The sequence below is a fragment of the Grampus griseus genome (genome assembly GCF_964374135.1).
Source record: "Grampus griseus genome assembly, chromosome: 13".
NCBI classification, from domain to species: Eukaryota; Metazoa; Chordata; class Mammalia; order Artiodactyla; family Delphinidae; genus Grampus; species Grampus griseus.
The window spans coordinates 54,416,095-54,442,899 of NC_139007.1; the positions used below are offsets into that span (position 1 = coordinate 54,416,095).

The following is a 26,805-nucleotide window of genomic DNA, read 5'->3' on the forward strand; positions in this document are numbered from 1 at the left end:
TTTCTGTTGAACAATTTTTATGTATATTAGCTAAAATTTCCATGCTATATTTCATACCCCAGAGAAATAAAGCAATGCAATTAGATGACTGCATACAAAGGCAATAAATACTCAGCTCAGGTATTTCTGAACCTTTCCACTAAAAACTTCTAAGAAAGCTTTGTTTTAAAAAGTTCCTGCTGTTATGTACATAAAACGAATGGATTTTGAAAACAGATGCTGGTATACCCAGCCCTATAGTGATATTCAGACATCTTGAAGCGTCTGACATTTTCAAGCAGGTGTCAAATGGCTGAAAGCCTTATGGAAAAAAATGCAATTTGTTGCACAATCCAGGTCACTTTTAATCCATTTAAATATTTAAACCTTCAAATATGAAAGTGACTCAAATTATTGCTCTATATATTAGAGAGAATTTGGAGGAATCATTCATATCTGATGTCATACTAATCCTATTTCAGTGTATAACAAATATGTAAAGAAATGCATGTAACAATTCTTAATGTAAAGTAAATGCAGAAACACGAGCTGCTATCAAGAAACAAAAAAAGAAAATCCTGGAAAGGGTTTGAAAAGATCTATATAAATGATGCTATTAAGCCACAAACTAAAACATTTTGGAAAGGGGGAAAGAGCAATGAGTGCATAAATGTCACTAGCAGGTGTTTCCAGACTTACAGAATTTTAGAGCCAGAAAGAACGCCTGAAATCATCTAGCCACGCTTCTAATTTTACAGCTGAGGAAAGAGGCCCTGATGTTAAGCCATTTGCTCAAGGTCACAAAGGCACTAACTAGCAATGCCAGGAATAGAATCCAGGTCTTCTAATTCTTGGAGGAGTGCCTTAAAGTTTAAAATTCCAAGGAGCTCAAGGAAGGGAATAGAACCCAGGGATAAGAGTTTGGGGCGTGAGACATTTATTTCTGGCTTTATTAAATCTTAAATTCAGTTCTCTTCTAAGTCCCAAATGAGGGAGCTAATACTTCATCTTCCAAGTATAACATAGGAGTCATATAACAGAGTATTTATCTTCATGGCCATTTATTTAAAGAGGTTTGTATCCTTCAAAAATGTAAATCCTCGGTCGGAATACGAAGACAAAAGAATTTTAAATTAGTGATGGAAGAAAATCTAGGGATAAATGCACCAACTTTGCCTTTAGTATCCCACTGCACATTTAATTTACAGTTTTCTGTCTGAAGGATGATCTTGAAGCACCACGAAGCAGTTATTTATTTAATCTCTTTACACTGGGTGGCTTCTGATTTCTTGCTTGTATAGTTTTTCAGCCCCTTCTTCTTTTACTCTTTAAACATATTTACCAGTTAAAGGGGTATTGTATTTCTATTTTCATTGTAAACGATATGGAAAAAATTGGAAAAGAGATTACTTTGAAATATGGAACTCATTCTTATAGCATATTATAACTTAGAAGCTAGGGGACTTCGCTGGTGGCGCAGTGGTTAAGAATCGCCTGCCACTGTAGGGGACACGGGTTTGATCCCTGGTCCGGGAAGATCCCACATGCCGCGGAGCAGCTAAGTCCGTGTGCCACAACTACTACGCCCGTGTGTTCTAGGGCTCGTGCTCCGCAACGAGAAGCCACTGCAGAGAAGCCCGCGCACCGCAACAAAGGGTAGCCCCTGCTCGCTGCAACTAGAGAAAGCCCGTGCAGCAACGAAGACCCAACACAGCCAAAAAAAAGAAGCTATTACATGTGGCATTTACAATTTTCAAAGCGCTTTACGATACATCTCAGTTGTTTAGCAGAACTCTCTTGAACATTAAACGATCTTCCATTCTTAGGTAGAGGTCTTGGGCATTCCAATTAACATTCCACTTAACAAATATTTGTGAGCACCAGCTCTGGGCCAGCTGTAGCGTTAGATCCTGAGGACCGTTAGAAGAATAAGACAATCTTTGATCTCAGCAAGCTCCATCAACTCTGAAGATCCCTGAAATGTGACCTGCAGCATGACTGTCCACTTCCTGAGTATTCCTTGAAACAAATTTATAAGCAAATGTGGGGTGCTTCTCCTGGTCATCTCCATAGCGTTCCACCAACGGGACCACAGTTCCGTGTTGTGTTACTCTCAGGCCTTGCTGCACCCTGCAATCGCTCAAAGAATTATTTAAAAGTTCCTAAAGCTGGAACTTTCCTCCACTTTCTGAACTAGACCATCCAGGGGTGAGGCCCAGTTTTCTTAATTTTTATAAAGTTCTACAGCTGAGTCTGTGAAACTTGGTCCTGTGTTATTTGAGTCCTAGAATGACAGAGTTCGGACTCTGTGTTAGTAAAAGAAATAGGTTGACACTTATCAGAATCTGTTTTAGATTATAAAATGATGAGAGTCACACACAAAGTATTTATTATCCATGGAAGTTACATGCTTAGGTTGTTGTGTTTCAGCTAACGTGCTCTTTTCCCAGTGCTGAATGTTTTTCCTTAGAATCACGGGATGCTGGCTGTCTCTCCTATTCTGAGGGATGGTGACATGTCAACAGATTTTTTAGCCAAGCAAATCTGTCATGGGGATTATGTACAGGCATTTCCAGATGACAGAAATATTCAAAAGAAACAGTTTCAAACTATCTGTTTTATTTTATTTTTTAAAGTACTTGTCTATATTTTGAAGAAACAAAACAATAAAACATTTTTTAAACGTGAGCTATTTAAGACTAGAGACAGATCTTCCTTACAGTTTTCAAATTTGTTTTTAGCATCTCACTATATTATTTCCAGATTCTTTACTTGGGAGATATTGATAATGATGACAACAAAAGCTAAGTGATACAGGAACTGTTCTAGGGCTACCTCTCATTTCATTCCAGAAAAGGGCCTTGGGAATGCCTTTCCACCACAAGAGGGCCACCCTGAGTCACTTCTGTTAGGAAGTTCTAGCAGGAAAGCAGGGCTGAGAGAGGCCATTTAGGGAGTATAATTTGAAGGACAAAGGAACTGATCTGTATTCTCCCCGTCCTGCCCCATCCCAGGGTGTTGCTACCCCACCTATATCTTCTACCAGAAATAGGAGACAGCATTATATTTTTAGTAATTGTCTAATCAAATGCCATTGACAAAGGAAGCGATTACTGGCTAGTCACAACTTTGCTCAGAAAAGGAGAGCTGCTACTCCCAATTAAAAGAACAAGAGAAATCCCCTGAAACAACAAACAGTGAAACATCTCTCCAGACTACTAGACCCCTAGTTCAAAGAGGAGGTAATAAAAATGCTAAAGGAGTAAGAAAGAGGATTGATAGAAGTGCAGAGCAGTGTAACAAGGAACTAGAAACTCTAAAGAGGAACCAATTGAAGTTTAGATAACTCAGTTGCTGTGATTACAAACCCATCTAAAAGAAAAAAAGGAACAGCTAACACACAAAAGGGCTGGAAGGAACAGTCAATATAGGTAAGCTTTGATCGGCGGAGCCCGGTGGGCCGTGGAGCAGGGAGAGAGACGGAAGATCAAAAAGAGGAACTGTTATGAGTGGTGCTAGATTTTGAGGTGCTAATGTGAGAGGTCTTGGTGCCCAGGTGCAAAGGAATATGGCATCATGATGTGAGAAGGCTACGGTAAAGGATCTGGAGATGAGGGTCCAGGAAGGGAGGCCCACAGTCACACTTCAGTGTAGCCTTGGGTCCACTCCAATCAGAGGACTTCTGCAGAGACAGCTGGACCCACTCTCTACACCAAGATCTCTTTTTTAAGTCCACAGAGACTCTAACAATGCCCTGACGCCTATGCTTGGCCCTTACACTATATTCTTTTGTTGTCGTTGCCACTGAAATATTTCGCACAGTAAGATTCTTTCGTTCTTTCTTTTCCAATTATTTTGCATCTATCCTACTGTTTTTAATCCATCTACTTTCCACAAATATGAGTACTTCAAACAAATAGCTACTTGGGAATAAATCACATTCCCTCGAAAGTGACAAGTGTGACCAGAGGCATGAGTTTCTCTTCCTGGAGAGCTTTCTCACTCCAAGATTTGAAGGTCCATTGCTGGGGGATCCTCATTTTCCTTCAACTACCTCCTCTGGCTGCTTTCCTGGGGCTTTTTCCACTACATGGAGTCTAAGCAGGTAGAATAATGCTAAGACCTTCCATACAGTGGTTCTGGTGCTTCTGCAGATACACATTTCCTTTCAGGTAAAGGAGCTCAGATTCCAAAATCCAGAATAAATTAATTTTGCTGACTCATTATGTTAACCACCATCCCCTCCCCCCTTCAAAGTTCTAAACAACTGATCTAGGCTGACACATAGGATGTCTATTTAAATAGTCTAAGTCTGTTTTATCTGTCCAGGAGTTAATAATACAGAGGGAATGACAAAGGGAATGGATTGTACAAAAATCGCACATGTTCATGAAAAAGAAGGGAATTACAAACTAGATGCTAAACTGAGTTTTCTGACATTAACAAATAAAAGACACTATTTTTTTTTTAAAAAGCTCTTAAATTCTCTTTCCTTACTAAGCCATTTGAGGCAAGTGGACAAACTGATGAGCTTCTCTCTGCCCCTCAGTCTCTTTAAATTTTCAAACACGTAGGTTAAGGCAGGAACTTTCAACATGGACTCAAAGAGCTGACTTGCTGACTTCACAGGTACATTATGAAGAATCTCAGAAAGGAACAAATGTTTGTCAGCCTTCAATGATCACTCATGCCTCTTGCTTGTTAACACAGATTTTATAAGCAGCTCAACCCAAAACACTCAGAAGAGACTACAGGAAAAAAAACATGTAAAGACACTTTTTCAGAATCAATGATTTCCAGAGTTCCATCTTTGGAGTCGGCAGTATAACAAAGCTCCTGAAATAGTCATATAATTCCTCAATACTTCAGGGTCCCTTCCCATTTTGTGAAATGAGTAACTCTTCTAAACGTTTCTGAAAGGCTCTAGTTTTTCAATTAGTGCAATCCTCCAACATACTGTTTATTTAATATCTATCTTGGTACAAGATAAAACTTTTAAATTATTTACCTAATATGCCTGAAAATGTTCTGATAATTTAAAAGAAAAAGAATCAAAACAAAAGCAAAATATTATGAACTGAACTTGAAATACCCTAAACAGAAATTTTGGTTTAGACAACATTCAAAGAAATATTCTCGTCCACAAGTCAAAACAGTTACATGAATATTTTTTGAAAGGCTGAAAAACTGCTGAACACCACTGATTATATACTCTTATAGTAAATTTTATGAATTTATAAAATCTTACAATTTTATCTTCAGATGTTGGATTTTCATGGTATTTGATTTAGCTATAGGAAAACTCAGATAACTATGAACTAAAAAAACCTTTTATAATTGTAACAATGAAATTGAATAATCAAGAAATGTCACATTTAAGCTTAGTAAACATAAACATCTGAGTCATAAGATAAGATGAGGTTCTTTGAGACATCACAGCCTGGTCTGACAGTGGAAAGTGAAAGGTGGAGATTTTTCCTTATTTTTAACAGGCAAGTGTTGCCTTTGCTGCTCCTGTTCTCTGATCAAGCGAGATGATAACAGCACTCTACTTGAAAATTGTTCCTAAAAGTGCTGTCAACTTTTCCCACTTTCTGATATTACCCTCTACCACTTTCTCTTCAACCCTTATATTCAATTAGAGCACCTCACCCAAAGCATGACTCTACCAGAGGAAAGTGGGCTGTGGTTCTATAAGAATATAGCTACCAACACTGCATGAATATTTAGAGTTAAGGCTTAGCTACCAAATTGACATTCCAAACTTCAACGGCAACTGATGAAATAACCGCATCCCACTCTACCACACAGATTGAAATGAAGGCTGGAGAATGCAAGCCAATACACATTCCAGGCTGAGCACTGGATTTTCCCTTGTTTTATGAGTTTGAGCCTGTTCTGCTTAAAAGTAGCCAATTGAATTTTTTTTTCTTAAATCTAGGCCAAATTATCAAAGACACTCCTTCCTACACCCAAGAATGTGCACACAAAGGAATTTTTTGTTTGTTTGAACTTATTTTCAGTGTGATGTTTAAATAGCACAGATTCACAGATTCAAAGGTGCAAATATGAGAAGATTCCTTGTCTCAATAATTGGAGGATTTTGTTTTCTTCATGAACAAAGAAGCCTGGGTGTTCCTCTTTTAGAGCTAGCTGTATACAACAAAGATAATGCAAGGAACAGGATCAAAGGGGAGGGGAAGGAGATATTAGGGACTCTCTTTCTGAGGTCTTGGGTGCCATCTTTGTTAACTTTTCTTCCCGTGACTATGCCCTGTGGTGTAAGGGAGAGATGCACCCTAGATCCTTGGTGCTCACACAACAGCCTGAAGTGCCAGGGAGAAGAAAGCAAGGGACAAGGTCACCTTGTGCCCGCTGGCAGTCTGCTGAGACCACCTTCCAACTACCGGCCCCCAGCAGGCCCCTAAGATAGATGCAGGTCTGAATTCTCTGACACTAGGTGCATTTCCTATTGTACACCACAGTGTGTAAAGGTGTGTGCACACACACAGGCACAAACTGAGAAGCCGGCTTTGCAGTGGGTAGAGCACAGTTGGAAAGAGCCTCCAAGTCTGTCCTGTTTCCCCTCATCATTATCTTACTGGGGTTGCATATATGAAGAGCCTGGATGGAATTCAAAATTGTCATGAAATTCTTCTTTAAAGTCAATGCCTTAGGAAGCCATAGGTAAGATTAATACCCTTGTTGCCAGGATGACTTTAATTCCTCACAAGAGATCTGAGGGCAAGGCTGGTGTTTTGGTTAGCCCAGCCATCCCTCGGTTAGCATCTCCTTTCTTGTCCAGGTCACAAGATATTGTTGAGGTATATGTACCAGCCCTGCATTGATTTATGGTATTATTCCATCCAAGAATGCCTAGGGATTTTATTGTGCTCTCTTAGGGAAATCTAACATGCTCTCAGGTATGCAATGAACAATAAATTGCAACCACAAACCTTTTCTTGCACTTCAATAATAGTACCTGTCAGAGTTAGCTGTTTACATGTCTGTCCTGGTCAATCAATCAATTGAAAGCTGTGAAAAAGTAGAAACTGAACCTCAATTTCCTCTATACCTAACATAGGGACACTTCAAAATGTTTGTTAAGTAGGGGCTTTCCTGGTGGCGCAGTGGTTGAGAGTCCGCCTGCCGATGCAGGGGACGCGGGTTCGTGCCCCGGTCCAGGAAGATCACACATGCTGCGGAGCGGCTGGGCCCGTGAGCCATGGCCGCTGAGCCTGCGCATCCGGAGCCTGTGCTCTGCAAGGGGAGAGGCCATAACAGTGAGGGGCCCGCATACCGCAAAAAAAAAAAAATGTTTGTTAAGTAGACAAAGGATCCATGCTCTATCTTTTTGCTCCGTTCTCACATCTCTTTGTGTATGCTTTCTCGTCTGGGTTTGGAGGGCAGAATCAGTTGGCATCCATCATTCTTGCTGGGACACCATATCCTCTCTGTGGATCACATGGGGAAGCTTTGTAGCAGAGATGACTGTATAATGACAAAGTGGTGGTTTGTTAGGGTGCGTGTGAGATCATCTTGAGGCTTTAATTCAGCATTCACATGTGTCTGTATCTCCAAGTGTGTGTGTGACCCTGCACGTACACAATATTGACCTCGGTTCTCCTTTCTGTCATGTATTATTCCTATTCGTCTTCTCTGATATTGTTTGCTTTGAACACCTGTATGAATTCAAGGGGAGTTTTCTAACACTATCACCAGTGTGGAAAGAGAACTGCTTTGTCATTAGAGGACTTGTGACAAAGGCCATATGACAAAGGTGGAAATGCCTTAGAGAGGATGTGGATATCCAATGAATGCCTGGAACTTTAAGGTCTACTAAAACCTAGACGACTGATGATTCTATACAGCTATTATCACATGGTTTACTATATAACCTTGGTATAAGCTGTATCTACATATTTTTGATAATTCAAACATCTTAAGAATTAGTTCTTGGGAGTTAAAAAATATATATATATAAATGCTTGGGCTCATACATTCAGTTTCAATTAGTGTGAAGTAGGGTCTCAATTCTAAAAGCATGCCAGGAATTCTGATGCATGGCTAAGGTTGAAAACCACTGATGTAGATATTTAGTTCTTGATTCTCCTTGTGGTAAAGAAAGTTTCAATTCTAAAGCCAGTTTCTTAAAGCCACACAGGGTACTGAACATCCACGATCCTTCTGAAGTGAACAAGCGCACCGCATGCCATGCTTCCCCACAGGGATAATGTTAGGAATCTGGGCAGGACAATTATTTGAAATTCTGACCCCTTTCCTCTAAATGCCAATGAGCTTCCAGTCATTGTGACTGGAACTGGCAACACCTCCATAAGCTACCAAATGCTCCATAGGTAGCTGAGAGTCATCGCTTAGCTGGCTGTATCTGGCTCCCAAGGCAATCAATATTTCAGATAAATTTCAGCCTCAAACATTTACCTTCAGTTCCACTTCCATTGCCAAAATGGTTCCTCTGAGATGGTGGTCTAGGGGTTGACCAAGGATCTAACAGACAACTTTTGATTTTTAAAGTGGTTGCTTTTCCTAAGATGAAAATTTTTAAAATGTAACACTTGAATAATTAAGTATAGCATTTATGTTATTTCATTTGTTCTTGTCATGACGTTCTATCTAGCCATTTGAATCTCTAAGACAAAAAGCCGCAAGTATGTAGTGACAGATTTGAACTGTTGGTCAACCACTCCTCACTCCCGGTCTCTCCTCCCCTCAAAACAAAACAAAATGAAAACCAAAATTAAACTGAAAAACATGGAGATTAAGAGCAGGTATTATAAACTAAATTTTAAACTATTATGTAGTTTTTCTTTTTATTAAATTAATACTCAAAGGGAAACTGACGTGCTGGGGGATGAGGACTCAAAAGACTGTTGCCAGTACCAAATTTTGTATTAGAGCCAAGATTTTCCATATATTATTTTTTATGCTGAGGGCAAGACACTTCACTTTACTACAGATTTTCATATCCACCAACCAACGTACAAGTATCTCTACGTCTGTGACGTCAACGAGTGCTAGTATTTCTGAATCTTGGTGACAGTAGTGCAGTCCAGCTTTCCACTCTGTAAATTGCCAATTGACAGGTTGACAGAATAGGACCTTCTGGGTACAGGAAACCTATCCAGGCCACTTTAGGTAGGAGGAGAAAGGGTAATGTTGAGGTTCATCAAAGTAAGTTTGTCTAGAGAGCAACTCCCACTGGAACTATGCTACTGGCTTTGGACTGTGATTTAATGAAATTCTACAGAATGACTATTCTTTTCCCTACTCAAAATATTTAATATACTGTATTTCTAGCATACTTCCTGCCCCAGAAGCAATTCTGTGTGGTAACCTATTATAGAGGACAGGACTCCAGGCAAAAACTTGACTGGCAATCTATGGCTCCAGGTATAACAGGTAAACGCAGAAGTGGTTGGTTTGGTTGGAATGGTTGAAGCTGGTCAAATGTAGCAGGATGAAGATAATTACTTTCTCAATGGACTAAGGCCTAATCCACTCTCATGCTTCCAAACACATCTTTTTAGACAGAACACCATCAGTATCACAATAAATAGTTTAGTTCCCATGATGGTCACATTTCATTTGTTCACCATAATTTTCATTGGTATTTATTGGTTATCAAAATTATGCTGTTAGTCTGTTGCAACCTAGCAAAAGTACTTTATAAGTCTATATATTTTCTAAGATGTGACCAACTTGTGAATGTCCAGCTTTTGAATTATCATAGTAGTCAAATACTGAGAAATAATTGAGAGACCTAGGCAATTTTTACAGTCATTCTTACAGTGATTTAAGAAGAGTGCAAATCAAGATGTAAAAGAAAGAAGTAAAAATTAAAATGATTTATAAAAAGAGAAGTCATACTTACTCCCTTACCTGAAACATTTAATGCTCAGCTTCTTATTGAATTTAGTAGTGGTAAGATGTGTCTTTTTAAAGAAACAAGCAGTCTTCAGTGTTTTTACAGCATTGGTTACTACAGAAATTATACTTCTTTTACTTCTTGTCTTGAAGGGTGAACAAAACAAACAAACTGAAAATACTACAATGAATGGTAAATGATGAGAGATTTACAGTACAAAAAACAGTGTAAAAAGGAAGACAAGTTTAAATATTGTTGTGTAAGAAAGTGATGAAAATAATACAAGAATGAGAATAAGTAAAATGATAGGCTGGAACATCTGGGAAGGTAAATGCAAAGACAAAAAGAAGAATTCATTAATAATAATTTTTAAAACTTAAGTTTATATCAACTAATCTAAGCATTCATTCAACTTACAATAGAGAACCCTCCCTTATATACATTTCCAAAGTCTGAAAACCTACTATTATGTACAGTACTTTCTCTCACTCTGATTTCTATCTCTTCACCCTGAGAGTATAATTGAAAAGTCACATACTCAAAGTATTCAAAAATCTGAAACTAGAAAACTAAAAACCAGCTATGTGATATAATACATAGAGGAAAAAAATCTTTAATATTTTGAAATTCAACAAGTTTTATTATAAAAGTTTGTTTTTTTTTTTTAAATAGCAAAGCAAAGCAGCATGCGAGATAAATAAGCGATAGGTTGCAATTTTTCTAGTTGTGACTAACAGGCAGTTAATCTAATATCATGCTTCTGTGTATAAACTGATTTTTAAGTTTAACCCTCTTGCGTGTTTTAAAAGCCATGCATGCTGTTGTTCTTCCGTGGGTTCTCCAACGGTTACAAGATACCAGCCTTGCTAGAGGAGTGGCACTGCCTGTTTGTTTTATAAACTCCCTTCCGTGCTTAACCCTGACAAAATGCATCAGTCTTTGGCTACCATACCTGGCTAGAGCAGATCAGTCCAACTCATCGGGTGTGCCTCTACAATTAGGATGAAGGAAAAATGCTGGTTTTCCCTGTTCGGGAATAGTTATTACTATTTCTCTGAATTAGTGTTGCCTTAAAGCTAAGGTATAACACTCCTTCCCCAGTCCCGAGATTCTCCGTTATAGAGCCGACAGTGATTTTCTCTAGAAATAAAGATCATGTTACTTCGACGTGTGGTAGGTACATCAGCGGCTCCTATTTGCTCCTCTTGGTAGGGATCCAGACACAATATCATCTCTCTTTACCTCTGGTTTCTACATTCTTTCCAGGAGTTATGCATCAATCCTGATCATTTAGTGATTTGAAAATATTTTAAGCTTAATTTGAATCTCGGCTTGAAAACCACAGATGAGCAATTGAAGATTTCTATTCGGAATCTTCTTGCAGCTCAATCTATTAGAATCAGTAGAGTAATATTGAAAATGTCGACCTTCAATAATCATATATTTTAGAAATCCTTTCATCTTTACACAAAAACTGGGGGTGGGGGGTGGAGAGAGGGGGAGGCGGGTAAATTTCCCTTTTAAGCAAAACAGAGGGAGAATAGTTGCTAAGTGATTGGATTACGAAAACCTCAGGCCTGAAGAAGGACAGTGTAAAAGAACAAGTGCGCCATGGGGCTTCCAAGCCCAGAGAGGCTCTGAGCTGGGACTTCCCTAAAGCGGGGCTTGGAGGTCGGTGCGCGGAGTCGCCCCTCCAGGGACCGCGGCTCCGCGGACCGGCCTCGCCATCGCCGTGGCTCGCAATAGGCAGAACTGTACCTGACTCACGGATATGGGCTCCTCGGCGCCGGCGTCGTCCGTGGACTTGGGCACCTCGAGGCGGTCGATGAAGGTCTGCAGCTCCTTGCGGAAGGCCTTCATCTGCGCGTTGATGCGGTAGAGCAGCTCGTGCTCGCGGATGCGGCTGCCATCGTCCTCCTCGTCCATCAGTCCGAACAGGTCCCCATTGGCCACGTAGATGCGCGCCTCGGTGATGATGGTGCTGGTGTCAGCGATAAGCCGGTCGATGGTCTTGCCCAGGCGCTCGGCCTCCGAGCGGATGTCCTTCATCTGCTGCCGGTCTGAGAAGCTCTTGGGCCAGGGCCCGGGCGCGGGGTAGAAGGAGCGGGTGGGCGTGAGGCAGCGGATGTTGCGCACCTCCTCCGAGTCGCTCTCGCCGCCGATGGGCCCTTCGCGCTTGCGGTGTGGCGGCCGCGAGTCGTCGTCGCTCTCCTTCTTGCCCGCATCGCTCTCGGCGTCGCTGTCGCGGGGGCTGCCGCGGATACCCAGGTGCGAGGCCAGGTCGTAGCGCTGCATGTTGGACATGAGCACGCGGTTCTCGTACTGCAGCTGCATGACCTTGCCGCTGAGCTCGTTGATCTGCAGGCGAGCCGCCTTCAGCTCCTCCTGCAGGGCCTCGGTCTTGGCGCTGTCGTGGTGCCGCGCGCTCTCGTGGCCGCCCGACTTGTACTTGTACTTGTTGAGCTCCGCCGTGATGCGCTTGTTCTGCTCCTCCAGGTCGGCCACGTTCCTCCGCAGCAGCTCCGTCTCGTCTTCCACCAGCTGCAGGTGCTGCCGCAGCTCCGACAGGGATTCGCTCTGCTCCCGCAGGAGGGGGTTGGCCGAGCCGTTAAAGTCGTCGCCCTTCAGGTCATCCAGTTCCGCCTTCAGGCCTCTGTTCTCCACCTCCAGTTCGACGATTTTTCTGCCGAGGATGTTGGCTTCTTCCTCCACCAGCCTCAGCCGCAGCTTGAGCTCAGCCTCTCTGGTGCTGGGAGGCCCCCCGGCTTCTCCTTTAGGCAAAGGACTGTCCAGATCCCCATAAAAGGATCTGTACTTCTGGAGCTCGTGTTCGAATCTGTCCTTTTCTTTATCAATCTTGGCCATTTTCTTTCTCATCAAAGCAGCTTCTTCCTTCACGAACTGCAGCTGGCATTTCAGATCTTCATTGTCCTCCTCATTTGGGGAAAAAAAAAAGGGAAGCGGACAGGAGATCATTTTTATGTAAATAAAACAACCAAAAAGGGACACCTGCAAAAATAACTCCTTTTTCTTGTAAATAAGATTTAATGAGACAGAGAGACAGAGAAGTAGATGCTGTACATTTTTTCCAAATCATTTAAATTCTTTGGCAGAGAAAAGACTAGGACAATATTACATCCTGGAAACCAAAAGAGAAGGGAATATAAAAAGAAAAAGTGTGGTCATCACTATTCAGAGAATTATACGTTCTCACTGCATACAACTGTTTGGCTGTCATTTTCAACAATGTTCATTTTGTTTGTTTTGTTTTTCTCATGGTTTGAGTTCCCCTGACTGTAGTAAATATGAAACCTCTTCCCTGGAAGGAGCATGTGGCTTAATATGTACTCACTGCCATTTATTGAGCTCTGACTCTCAGCCAGATACTGTAAAGTTCTTCACACGTATGACCTAATTTAACGTGCAGAGTAAGCTTATGAGTAGGTATTAAAATTCCTGGTTTAAAGCTGTTCGATAGCTTGTTCAAGGTTACATAGCTCATAAGTGGCAAAGGACAAAGATGAAACTGGAATTCGGTTCTGACACTAAAGCTTAGTTTGGTACATGATCACTCGGCCATACAGCAAGTAATTTGTCCCCCATCTTTATTCAAGGGAGAATTGTTTTTAAAGGGCTTTAAAGTAGGGAAAGTTTAACACTGGAACGGTCCATCCAAGAAGAAATTGGTAAGTGTTCCATCTAGATCACTTTTAAAATTGGATTTATTTCCATCAGTCTGAAATGGATAGAACTGGTTCTGCCTGGTAAAAGGATGATGGCGTAGACCGTGTAGAAGTTCTTCTCACACATTCTTAGGACAACCTTCAAACCCTGATCATTAACTAAATGGAAAACTACAAACAGAAAAATGGAAATCAACTCTTTCTCAGAGAGCTAATATAAAAACACGTTATTATATCCAAGGACATATTTCCCAAAACTCTCTTTTAAGTATGCACTTTGGGCATACCATGTAACTTCTGTGGACTTTGGTTTCCTCATTTTAAAAAATGGGAAGGAATAAAAATGCCTTTCTTTTCCAGCACTGAGTCAGCTGTGTTTGAGATGAATTCTGGTAAAAAAGTAGCAACCACTGATGGTGAAGGTGAGGAGAATAATGAGCTCCTGCCAGAGATGCTCAATAAATGTGGCCCAGAGCTTTTGCGAGAGAAGAGATGGAGAGCAGGGCACTGGGCTCCTATGCTCCCATCCACTAATAAGAATTAGATGGGGACTCCTATGCTCCCATCCACTAATAAGAATTAGTATGAGAGTTGCTGAGTGTGCAGAGCCTGAATATCACATTCCTTATATCATTATATCCTCACATGAGCCCCACGAGGAAGATGATATACTATGTCTACTTTGCAGATAAGGCAGCTACATGGTAGAGGGCAAATTAATGTGACAGAGCACATCTGTATTCAGACTGATTCCAAAAATCATATTTTTTCCACTGCACATGTTGCATGAAAAGATGCATGAGAGGAAAGAAGTAGGGCAATGAGGTAAAATAACAAAATCAGATGTGCTGGCTTTTATGCTTCCCTTTAGAAGGAGTTTAGAAGAAAAGAGAGAAGCACAGAGAACTGAGAGAACTCCAGGAGCATAGTGAAAAAGGATAAGAATATATGTCACAGATAGATTCGATGTGAGAATCCGTTTCACAAGCAAAGAAAGAAGCTGCCCTGCAAGAGACTATGTGTTCGGGTCCCTGAACTAATTCTGTGAGGATGAAACCAAGGACGTATTACAATGTCTAACATCACATCAGCAGAAGAGTCAAAGATAACCCCAATGTTTTGAGCTTGGGTGTCTTGATGGATGTGTTGCCAATAATAGGGACAGAGACTGAACAAAGAGGATCAAGTTTTATGGGAAGAATATGGATTTAAGTACATTAAAATGCTGCCTTTGAGGTGTGTCGGTGGAGGGATACCCAGTGGAAACATCTATCAACAGGCATGTGGAATCTCAGGCCCAAGGTTACCAAGATTACAGCGCTGGACCTAGAGGACAGCTCAGGCCCAGAGGGGAGGACATGAGGATGAGATGCATAGAGGTGATGATTGAAGCTATTGCAATGGCTTCAGAGGCAATCAAAGAGGAGAAAAAAAGAAAGGGAGACTGAGAAGAAATGATTAAAAGTTGGAGCACAGAGCAGGAGAGTCAAAGGTCACTAAAGCCAGAATTAGAAATAATGTTTGAATAGAAAGTTGACCAACAATATGCATATCAAATATGCTTTTATCTAGACTCGGCTCTGTTGGGAAGTAAGAGCAGGTGAGACTGGGAAGCTAGCTGGGCTGCATGTTCTATCAAAGTCCTTGATCGCAAGGCAAGGTCTTTATTTGCTAGTAAGAAGAAAAAATGTTATAATACTGCACTTTGAATCTAACCAAAATGGCAATGGATGTGATATAAATCACAGACTGGAACAGAATAACACTTCGCTGGACTATGTGAAGCAAATATAAAAGAGGAGGATATTTGATTTGTGTATGTGTAAGCTCTCCTGCCCAAAGGGATGAAAACATGAAAAGTATTTTAAGAGTTGGACCTATATTTCATGTAACAAAGTCATGATAAAGAAGGAAGGAGAATGATGGGCATGATGATTATTTTATTTATTTTAAGAGAAATCTTTTCAAGATACCACGTATGGTAGTTTCTGCAATGACCAAGGTTTAAGAATCCTGTATGCCAATGTGCCTTGCATCCTCATCCTATAACCTAACTATTGTAGGTTCCGTTTGGAACTGGGCAGGGAAATCCCATATATAAATGTGAAATCATTAAAATCAGAGATTGTATGGAAAGTGCCTGGTTGAAATGTAACTGATCAGAAACGCTTGCTCCTGTTTTCACAGTGAATGCCAGTCAAGAAACATAACAAAGCTTTGAGATGTGAAGCAAGCTGTCTCTTATTTTTGTGTATGTTAAAGACTCAGTCTTGAGAAGATACAGATGACGGAAGAGGAAGGGGAACATAAAGATGATGAGGGCCCAAAGAAGTGAACTGAGCTTGGCTTTAACCTAGCCACTACTGGAAGCTAAGTTGCACTCTGATAAATTACATATACTAACTCATTTAATCTGTACAACTCTCTATTATGACCCCATTTTAAGGATGACGAAACAGCTTGTCTAAGGCCATGCAGCTGGTATGTGGCAGAGAGTTCCATGTAGGCAACCTGACCCTAAAGTTACTGTTTTTAACTGCTATGCAATACCATTTCTCAGTATATAAAGTCACTGTGCTGCTGGAGGAACATGTGAGGAATACATAGAAGAAACTGAACAAAATGAAATAAAAAGCTATATAAATAATAGCAGGTTGAACCATATGAAATTGCCATTCGTGCAGGTCAGAACAACAGCATTGGCAATTTCATATGGCTCATCTAGAAAAGGGGGACATGGGAGTATTCAAAAGTGCATATTGATCCCGCTGCAGAGTGCCAGACACTAGACACTGATGAGTGCAAGCTGGATAAGATGGCCCCTGCCTACAATATGCCCTGGCTAAGCACGGGAGATGAATATGTAAATATGAATTACAACAATATAGGATGCTTGCCCTAACGTAAGTATGTGACTCAATGGTCCTCAACCTTGACTGAGCAATAGAATCAACTATGGACTATTTTATAATTGAGATCTCCCATCTGAGACAGTCCAATCAATCTTCTGGGGTGGGTTTTTGAAAAAAGACAGGTAATAACCTCTGAAAATAAATGAATTGAAAATGATAGCAGGGACTTCAAAGGCCATAATAGCGTCCTTGTAAATTTCCCAGGACATTTATGTGCATGAAATAAAAACTGGTGGATTGCAACATGTCTTGACTGCTTTAAGGCCCCAGGTCCCACTGAGAAGTTGATGAAAGCTGCATATGTCTTTGGCAGAAAAGTGCCCCTGTACACATGGAGTGGGGGTCCACAGAGCCAGGAACAAACAGTTAAGAATTCCTGGATTAGAGAATGTTGTTGAAAAAAATAAATAAGCTTTACCATGGGAAGTATAAGAATAGGACAAACATGAGTTAAAAAAAATAAACTGTTGATTAAAGCTGACTTAAGATTTTTAGAACAGGGAGCATATAGCACCTCTCCCTCAGTGAGGTGGGGAAGAGAACTGATGCATAAAATTATGGCAAAGACACAGTGGGAGAGTTGTGGTGACAGAGCATATATGAACTTATTACGGGGATGATGGGAAAGGTGCAAAAAGGAGACGACTTTGGTAGGAGACTCTGGGATTCTAGAACTGCTGAGGTCTATAAATGTTCATGTCCAGCACCAGGGGAAAAATTAACCAAGGACAGAGCAGGGAGAGGAGGGAAAGGAAAATGAACAATTAATATGTTATGCTTTTAAAAAAATGAGTGAGATCAACTTTTTCAAATTTTGAATATTTAAGTATTGCTTTAGTTAAAATTATTATCTAATGAGAAAACCCCTTGTAAGAATAAAAAAAAGTACATATGCTACAGTCCTATAGATCCCAACATTTAAAAATCAATATCTAGCCAAGTATTTTTTTTTTTTTTTGCGGTACGTGGGCCTCTCACTGTTGTGGCCTCTCCCGTTGCGGAGCACAGGCTCCGTACGCGCAGGCTCAGCGGCCATGGTTCACGGGCCCAGACGCTCCGCAGCATGTGGAATCTTCCCGGACCGGGGCACGAACCCGTGTCCCCTGCATCGGCAGGCGGACTCTCAACCACTGCGCCACCAGGGAAGCCCTAGCCAAATATTTTTAACGAGCCATGATATCATAGCTGTCCCTAAATATTTCCTCTTCTGTTTTAAAATCTCCTTTATTACATCCACCAGCACCTCTGCTCACCCTAAAAGTAGACCTAGTCTTTACTGTGGCTGTGTTTCTAAGTCTCTTAACAAGCCCATGTTGAAGACATGTTTTAAGTTTTATTTTTATTCCTTAATTTCCTTTCTTTTGCTTCCCCAGTCATTGGTAGAGAGAACTACTTCATTCTAGGACTCTCCAAAGCCATCAGGAGTCTCTCTCTCCCCTCTGCCACCCTTCCGACAACATTCCTTTCTTTACTCTCTCCTGATACTATAGGAATAGCTATTTTATTGTCCTTATTAATTATGAGTGAACAAGATCAGCACCATGGGTACAGTTCTTAAGTGTAGCAACACATAAAGTACTAATGACATTCTGCTGTGTGCTTACAATGCAAAAGCAATAACAACAGGGATGTTAGCGCTAGCTTTAAAGAAAAGATACTGAATCTTTATATTGTCTCCTGCATCTACAGCTACATAATTGATATGCATAATTTAACTCTGTTTTACATGAGTGTATCTGGTTACTATGTCTACTTATAGATGTAGCTTATTATTATATACATTTAGAGATGTCTGATGTACTAGCTGAAATTTTATTTCCACATACCTCTGTGGGAGTCTGTTGAGCCTTCTTTTCAGATTTTGGCAAATCTTTGCTTCCTCTTCTCTTTAAAGATAGCTGAAATAAAGCATGAGTAGATTTAGTTTGGTAAACTACAATTTTAATTCAATTTTATATTTTTAAGTATCCTAATTTCCTACGATAAAACCAAGCCAAATGAAAAGTGTTAGTTTAATAGCCATAAGGGAGGGAAAAAAACCCCAAACCAGATAGATTTAGATATATTTTACTTTGGATGGGGATACATATCACAATAGAAGTGTAGCTGGCAATTGTCAAGGTGATTTGAGAAATACAGGAAACCTACTATAAAAACGCAGAAAAGCAATTTGGAGAAAATTTAGATCGATAACTCAATATATTATATTATTCAAATGAAAGAAATCCTTGTTAGCATTCTACATCATTAAAGAAAAGAAAGGAATACGGTATTATTTGCAGTTGGACTTAGGTTGTTATAAGCTTATAAAGACAAACTTTCAGTGGATTTATGTAGAATTCGAAGAATTTCCTCACCACATATGCATGTAGACAAACATGATACACATGTTCATATACACTCTTCCACACACATGTAATACAGCAGGGAATAGTAGGGGTTATAGTAAAATGGAGATGGCATGCTCCATCTAAAGGAGCCAGCTGAGAGGGAATTAGGAATGTAGGCTTTTTCAAAAGAAGCCGGAGATCTGGATTTTTATGTAAAATCTCCCCCATTTTATTGGCTGGCTCTAATTGAAATTCAAACAAATAACACTTTGTAGGTCAAAAAATACACATCTAGTGTCAAATCCTTTCATGGACCAGCAGTATTGATCTCTGGTGCTCAGTTCCATTTCTCACCACCGTTAAAATAAAGTTCCTCTGTATGAACAGTAACTGTATGTATGAGTATCTACCATGTACCAAATACTGAGCTGGATACACAATTAAATAATGCACCTACCATTAGTAAGCTCACAATTTAGCGTGGGAGACAGGGATGCAAACAAAGTACAAGTTGGCAAATGCCGTGCTTTAGGTTCTGTAAAGAAGCGACTTTGTCCTAGTGTAGCATCACCACCATGAGAGTAAGAGCTGCCACACAGCAGACGTTGAAAACAATATTTGCTGAACTAATGAGTGAATATGAAATATGAGATTCTGAGGTCAAAGAGGAGGACGGCGGTACAGGCTGACAGGAAAAGGAGGCACGGTTTCTCTGAAGAGCAGGCTTCATGAATTTGCCAAGAACTGCAAATTAAATTCTTCACATGTTAATTTCTAACCCAGTTCCAGTGTTAAAGGCTGGCATACGTTCGTGCTGCAACTGCTTTCATTCAGCATAAAAAGGAAACTACAGAGCCAAATGAATAGTCTACGTGGTTATTTATTTCTAGTTCACAGACATTCTCCATGTTGCTTGTATAATTTTCTTAGAAACAGAAGCTGTGGGGACTGATTCACCATAACCAAAAGTGATTTAGGAACCAAGCAGCAAAAACAGTCTCAAGAAAACCAAGAATATAGTGAGAGCTGAACTAGGGAATCCTGGAACATTCTGTATAGGGGCTACCTACAAAGAATCACCTAAGTTTATTTTGTTAAATATTTATGGAATGCTCTTACTTTGAATTTACTCCATTATATGTTTATTTAGCACCTACTAATGCACTTCATAAGGTACCATAATAAAAACAGCACAGTCTCTGCTCATTATGAGGTTCCTGATTTACTTGGCAAATGGTCACTTCAGTGGGCAATTTAATACAGTGCGATGAAAGCAATGATAATGCAGAAGCAATATTAACTGGCATTGATTGAGGACTAATTCATGTCAAACACTTTATATACATTACCCCAACTAATTCTTAAAACACCCCTTTAGGCTCCTTTTGCAGATGGTAACACTAAAGCTTAGAGAGGTTAACTAGATTATTTAAATCAGTGGTTCTCAAAGTATGATCCCCAGAACAACATCATCAGTGTCACTTGGTAACTTGTGATACATGCAAATTCTCGGGACCCATCCCAGAACTACTGAATCAGAAACTCTGGAGATGGGGCCTAGTGAGCCACAATTTGACCAGCTCTCCAGGTGATTCTGATGCATGATAAACTGTGAGAAGCATTGGTCTAAAGTCACTGCTTGGTAAGTAGCAAAGTCAGATCTTGACCCAAGGCTTTCTGATCCTTATTATTTACTAGATCACAAAGAAGAAAGGCTTAATCCAGTCTAGGGCTGGAGATGGTATGGGGACCTAGAGATGATTTCCAGAAAGAAGTAACAGCTTATCTTGAATCTGGTAGACGAGGACTAACACAGCTAAAGATGGAGAGGAGGGCGAAGGGAAGAACAAAGCATTCCATGTAGAAAGACCATTTCTGGAACACAAAGAAATTTGGGATGGCTGTAACAAAGTGTGAGGAGAGGGTGACATGGGATTTACTATCAGATCTTGAAGGACATTGAATAAAGTTTGGATTTTTACCTCATCAAGTCAAATTATTGTCCTAAGGTCAATTAGAAGTATTAAGAGGTTTAATTACTAAATTATTAATTTACTAAATTTAATTATCCAATTAATTAGAATTAAATAATTAAATCATAATGATTAAATTACATTATTAAATTAGTTAAATTTAATTATTAAGTTATTATTAAAGGAGTATCCATAATCAGATTGCCATAGAAGAAATACAAAGACACAAAGGTGGCAGTCCAAATGACCATGAGGTAAAGGGATGACATGCAAGTGAAATGAGGGAAAGTGTGCTCTGGTTCTGAGAACGTTTGGGGGGGGGTTGTTTTTCATTCATTCCACATATATTTGTTGAGTTCTGGCATATATACGGTACAGTATGATTATACAAATATGAGAAATATTTTACTCTCCTCCCAAAGAGCTAACTGTTTATGATGGTAAAAAGAATGCAGATAATTAGTTAAAAGAGTAGACAGAATTAACTGCATTTATGAATAAAGAACAAACAAACGACTGAGAGAGCAAAGAAACAGCTATGGTTCCAGATGTGGGGAAATCAGAGAAAATCACCCAAGAGCGCTGACCTTTGAAGGACATGCAACATTTCAACAGAAATAAAACCAAGTCAACAGCAAGGGCAAAGGTGTGGAGGAATAAGCATGCCTTACAGATGAATGGAGACAGAGACACTATAGAGACGAGATAGAAGAAGATGCTTCAGGGACTGAGGTCAGCTTGTGGAGAAGAGAAATTTAGATTTTATCCTGTGGGCAATGTAAAAATGAGTCCTCTAAATTAATACAGGAGAAATGCTGAAACTAGACCATCCTTTCTTAAGAGGCATTTTCTATTTTACTTCTATTTAAACATCACTTAAGTGGTGGGTCAAACTCAAATAAAGCTCTGAGAGAAGGTTTCCCCCTAAATAAAAATATATTGCCTTTAAGGAACCCCCAGGACTACCTGTACCTTTAGGTATCACATTTAAATTTTCAATAAATATTTAATCATCTTTTCGTATTCCTGTAAGTTTTTATTAACTTTCTGAGCCCAATGAAACAAAGATGAGAGATTCATTTGGGAAGAGAAAGCTGGAGAAATAAGGTAAGTCTAAACAGTCTCTCCTTCCCATGAGGATAAAATTTTGTCACCGCCCCCCCCAATCATACCATCCCACATTCATGCACTAAATCTAGGAACCTCTATAAGGGGACCAGTTTAGGAGGCTAGAACTAAATCTCACATTTTCATCTTTGTTCTCAAAGTAGGCGCTTCAGGTGGCTCTCTAGATAAATATGTTGAAAACATGTCTTGTCCACATCTTAATCCTTTGCATTCCCATCCTCAGCTATCCAAAAGAGACTGCTGCTCTTTTTATCCACGTGAAGGCCAGGAATTAGAAAGTTTTACCAAAAATTGTTTGCACAGCAATTATATAAATTGGATTTGTGTTCTAAAATGTTTTGAGACTGACTTTCTTCCTCGATTAAAATTTGGTACACTTCTTAATATGTGATCTCTTTGTGTTTTTAGCAATTCAACAACAGAGAAGAACCTGTCTAAAATGTTATTTTTATACATATTATTTGTACAAAAATCTCCTATGTTTTTAATAAAATTAAAGAGGGATCCATTTGTACGGTGATTAAATCAAGTAGGAAACTATAACTGTATTAATATAGGGTTTATGGAGCACTAAATGTGTGCCGTGTACTTCCCTAAGTACTTAATATGTATCCATTCATTTCATCTTACCAGTCTTAGGAGTTTGCCACCATTATCCAAAGCACACAAAGGATAAACCACTTAGCTAGCAAGTGTTCGAGCCAGGATGTAAGTTATCCAGCTTCACAGCTTTTGCTCTGAACAATTACATCCCACTGCTACTCCAAAAGAAGTAAAGTAGAGGGTTATATTATTTCTGGGCATATCCTTCTGTATGCTATTACCTCATAGCTGCATGGGTTTGAGGCACTAGTTTACATATATTACACATGAGCAATGTATTTTTCTATTGTCAACAGAGAAGTCAGCAGAAGTGACATATACACTCACTGGTTCTCACAGTCATCCTGTGAATGCTTGTGACTTCAGGGTGACATTGGAAGTGACGCATGGGGATTTCTGACTGAAGGCTGGAGGAAAACTGAAAGAGCCAGGAACTCTGGCTCTGCTACCGTCTGAATGTTTGTGTCTCCTCAAAGTTCATATGTTGAAATCCTAATGCCTAAGATGGTGGTAACAGGAGGTAGGAACTTCGGGAGGTGCTGAGATCATGAGAGTGGAGCCCTCAACAATGGGATTAGCGCCCTTTTAAAAGAGACCCCACGGAGCTCTTGAGCCTCTTCTGCCATATAAGTACACAAGTTTGTGACCTGGAAGAGGGCTCTCACTTGGCCATGCTGGCATGCTGAGCTGGGACTTCCCAAACTGTGAGAAATAAATTTCTGTTGTTTATAAGCCAACCAGTCGGTGGGATTTTGTTATAGCAACCCAGTTTGAAAGGGAACAGGAGAGGCTCTTGTCCCTAGAAGTCCTCCTCCTTGCCTTGTGTGTTACATCCTTGACACCTGGCAGAGGAGGGGCAGGTAAGAGCACCCAGAGATCTTGCCCACAACCACATTCTCCACTCTCTCCCCTCAACGTATGAGGCAGGGTCCCAAGCTTTATACAAGACATGATCTTGAGAAGCAAAGGGAATGTGGGTGAAGGAGGCATGCTAGGATGATCAGGTCTTGTTACTCTTCTCTGGCAAATCTTCCAGTGGTTTTCCAGCTCGCTCAGTCAGAGCCATGCTTTACTAAGGCACAGGAGACCTTGACTACACACTGGATTTGTCCTGGTAACATTTTAAAAAGACATGACCAGGCTTCAACCCAGACAAATTTCAACAGATTCTGGGGTTGGGCTCAGGAATTTCTTTCAAGCTCCCACAGTGAGTAAAATGTACAGCTGGCTCTGAACCACAACCCTGCGCTATGTGGTCAGCCCTGCCCCCCACCCCAAACAAGCTCTCCAACCTCATCCCCACCTCACTCCTCCTCTGCTTTCCCGGCTCCAGTGTCACCAACATCCCTGTGGTTCCTCAAACATGCCAAGCATGCTCCAGGTCGGGCCTTTCCTCTGCCTGCAACACTCTTCCTTCATACACTCTCACCACCCACTCCCATAGCTCATTCAGGGTCCCTAATTAGAGAGGCCTTCCCAGACCACTTGGTATAAAAAAACAGGGAAGCCCCTATAAAATACCTCCTCTACTCTCTTCTCCACACATTCCTTGTCTTCCTAACTCCGCTTTATTTTTCTCCAGACCTCCTCTCACCCTCTGACGTGTGTATCTGTTTCATGTCTGTCTCATTCTGGGATGTGAGTTCCACCCATGCAGGGCCTTTGTAATGTTCTGTGATAGCTCTGGCTCTTAGAAATATACCTGGCACAAAGTAGTTGCTCAGACAATGTCAGTTGAATGAGAAAACAGCTACTTCGACCTTATTTTTTACGTAGCTTTGTTTTTGAAGCATCCTAATCCAAGAAATTGGTAGGTTAAAACAAACAAATAAGTCCATTTTAAAAGTTCCATTTAAAGCTTAGAAAAACAAAGTGTCTCAACCTTTTCAACAAAAAAAGAGTAAAAAATGTATGAGCTGAAAAGTATTTAAAATGGGACATATGATACACCTTTGTTCTGTTCTAATACTTTTTTTGATTTTTACAAATTCACTTTCCCAGCGCGATAAATTAAGATTCTAGGTCTCAAAATCATTTTGTAAAGGATATTTGGTACCAACACTCTTTGATGGCCTATCTGCCTTTGTGGCTTCTTCTCATCAGCACCTCTACAACAGTTTCTCTTCTGCCCCTGGCCCTGGAAGTTTACAGAGTCTCTGCTTCTCTTCCTGCCCTCAAGTCCGGATCAAGACACTCTACACCAAAGTGCATTCTTAAGTGACCTCTTCTTAGCTCTCAGTCGTGGAAGGAACCAAGTCAATGACTCTCCATACTCTTTCACTTTCCCTAGCCTTGGAGAAACATCAATGTGATAATTCTTATGTGAACTAAGTTACTTTCCATGTAATATAATTCACCAAGGATTTACAAAACATAATCTGGAAATTATGGGCATAAAGGAACCTAACCTTTGGGTTCCTACCAGTGTCTCTTATACATTAGACTTAAGACTTTATTAGTGATAAAGGCTTTCCACAGTAAAACTGTTTACAAAACTGGCTGTATTTTTCCCCTCCCAGTAAATAGTCCATTTACAATGTGCCCCATTAAGAGGCAGAGTCTTTTTCTGCACCTCTTCAAACTGGGCTGGCCTTGTGACCCGCTTTGACCAATAAAATACAGTAGGAGTAAAATGTGGTAGGAAAGATGACATGCTAGTTCTGACTCTACCCTCAAGAGATTGTGCAGATTTCTGCTCATTCCCTCTTGGAAACGTGCTGCCCCGTGTGACAAGTCTGGGATAGCCTGCTTGATGAAAAGAGTCACATGGCCTAGTTATTCCCATTGTCCTAGCCAGCAGCCAGCCAACTCCCAGAAGCAGAGCTTCCCAACTGACTGTCAGCTGACCACAAATATATTCGGGGACCCAACTGAGACCAGAATAATCCATACAGAGGGCAAAAGAATTAGGCAAATAAATGATAGTTTAATGCCACTAAGTTTTGTGATAGTTTGTTGCACATAAACAGCTATTACATTTACCAAATATTTTTCATCATTGAGTTTGAAAAATATTCAGTTGATATTTATTCAAAAAAATCCTTTATTCAAATCCCAGAAAAACAAAAGACATACATAAAAGGCTAGTAGAAGAGCTGAAGGGAGGATCAAAAAACATAGGAAAAAAAGAAAATCAATGTACTTTCTTTGTTTTTATTTTTCCCCTATTTTTGTCAATATTTTGATTCCATAAAATATTTTTTTAATAAAACTGAGCTTTAAATAAGTTATCACAAAAGCTTACCTTTCAGTTCTAAAAGGTAGATGCTTCTCTTAAGATACTTCTTTTAATAGAAGAAGGTGTTTAATTAGCACCGAAGGCGTGATACAAGTTAAATGCTAATAAAGTTCATCCTAACAGTCAAGCTTAATACAGGGTCTGGCTCAGCACATTTTTGAAGTACTACTATTTGAACTTAGCTTTTATTCTTCCCTTTTCAGAAGAAGTGATGTATACATCTTTACAGTGCTTGCCTTGATCTAGGTTTCTAATTTATATCTGTCAATTTTATTTGTCCTTTTGTTTCTATAGTTTTCTTAGGCAAGGGAAGAAAAATAATTTTACAAAACTTCCTAATTAAGTCAATTTACAGAGTTGAAACATAAAAAATTCAAAGAAAGCTGTATTGAGAAAATTCTCAATTGCATTTTAAGGACTAGATTTCCCAAACTCCTACTGATTGTTAGTTTAAAAGGCCAGAATTTAGAAAAGAATATTATAGAGAAGAGAGGAAAAGAAAGCTGTCATTAATAAATCTATTCCAAGAAACAACTTTGGAAGATTTGGGGAAGAAAATTAATCAACAATTTAAATCTGGGATTTGTTCCCAGAAAATACTAATATTTATTAGTATTAGTATTTATTTAAAAAACTGCATTTTTCATTCTTGGGGAGGATGGGGATCCCCTTCTGAATATTATCACAGAGGTACATGTCACACACGGAGAGGTGTATCTGGCATACAGAGTGTGTGTCATGGAGGTGGAGACCCACATCTGCAAGAATAAATCAACCCTCTTCTGCCAGAAGGTTATCTTCTCCTTCTGTCCCATAAGCCCAGGCCTCTTCTGAGTTATGAGGCTTCAAAACTTATTTTTTTTAACCTACAGTGAATGCCTAAGTAAACACTTTTAAAAGCTGGAAAAGCTAGATTTCTGCTCTACTTCGAACCAATGCCAAATTGAAATAGCTGGGATCATATTCTTTGTTATTTAAAGGGTTTTTTTTTAAAATAAAAGAATCCTATGAATTTTCCTTTTCTTGGCTCCTTCAGCCTTCTCCCTTTGTGCTGATGTAGATATCCACAGCAG

The 26,805-nt window shown here is 39.9% G+C and overlaps 1 protein-coding gene across 1 annotated transcript in view; it reads right to left on the minus strand.

The window, feature by feature from the left end:
- Positions 1-10,073: 10,073 nt before the first annotated feature.
- The window catches only part of MTCL3 (MTCL family member 3), a gene marked incomplete at both ends in the record, with an annotated part of 41,126 nt that continues 24,394 nt past the window's right edge, over positions 10,074-26,805 (minus strand). Inside the window, 3 exons of the mRNA XM_082669204.1 lie at positions 10,074-10,184; positions 11,624-12,799; positions 18,287-18,358. Coding sequence (XP_082525330.1) covers positions 10,074-10,184; positions 11,624-12,799; positions 18,287-18,358 — 1,359 coding nt within the window. The remainder of the gene's footprint in view (positions 10,185-11,623; positions 12,800-18,286; positions 18,359-26,805) is intronic.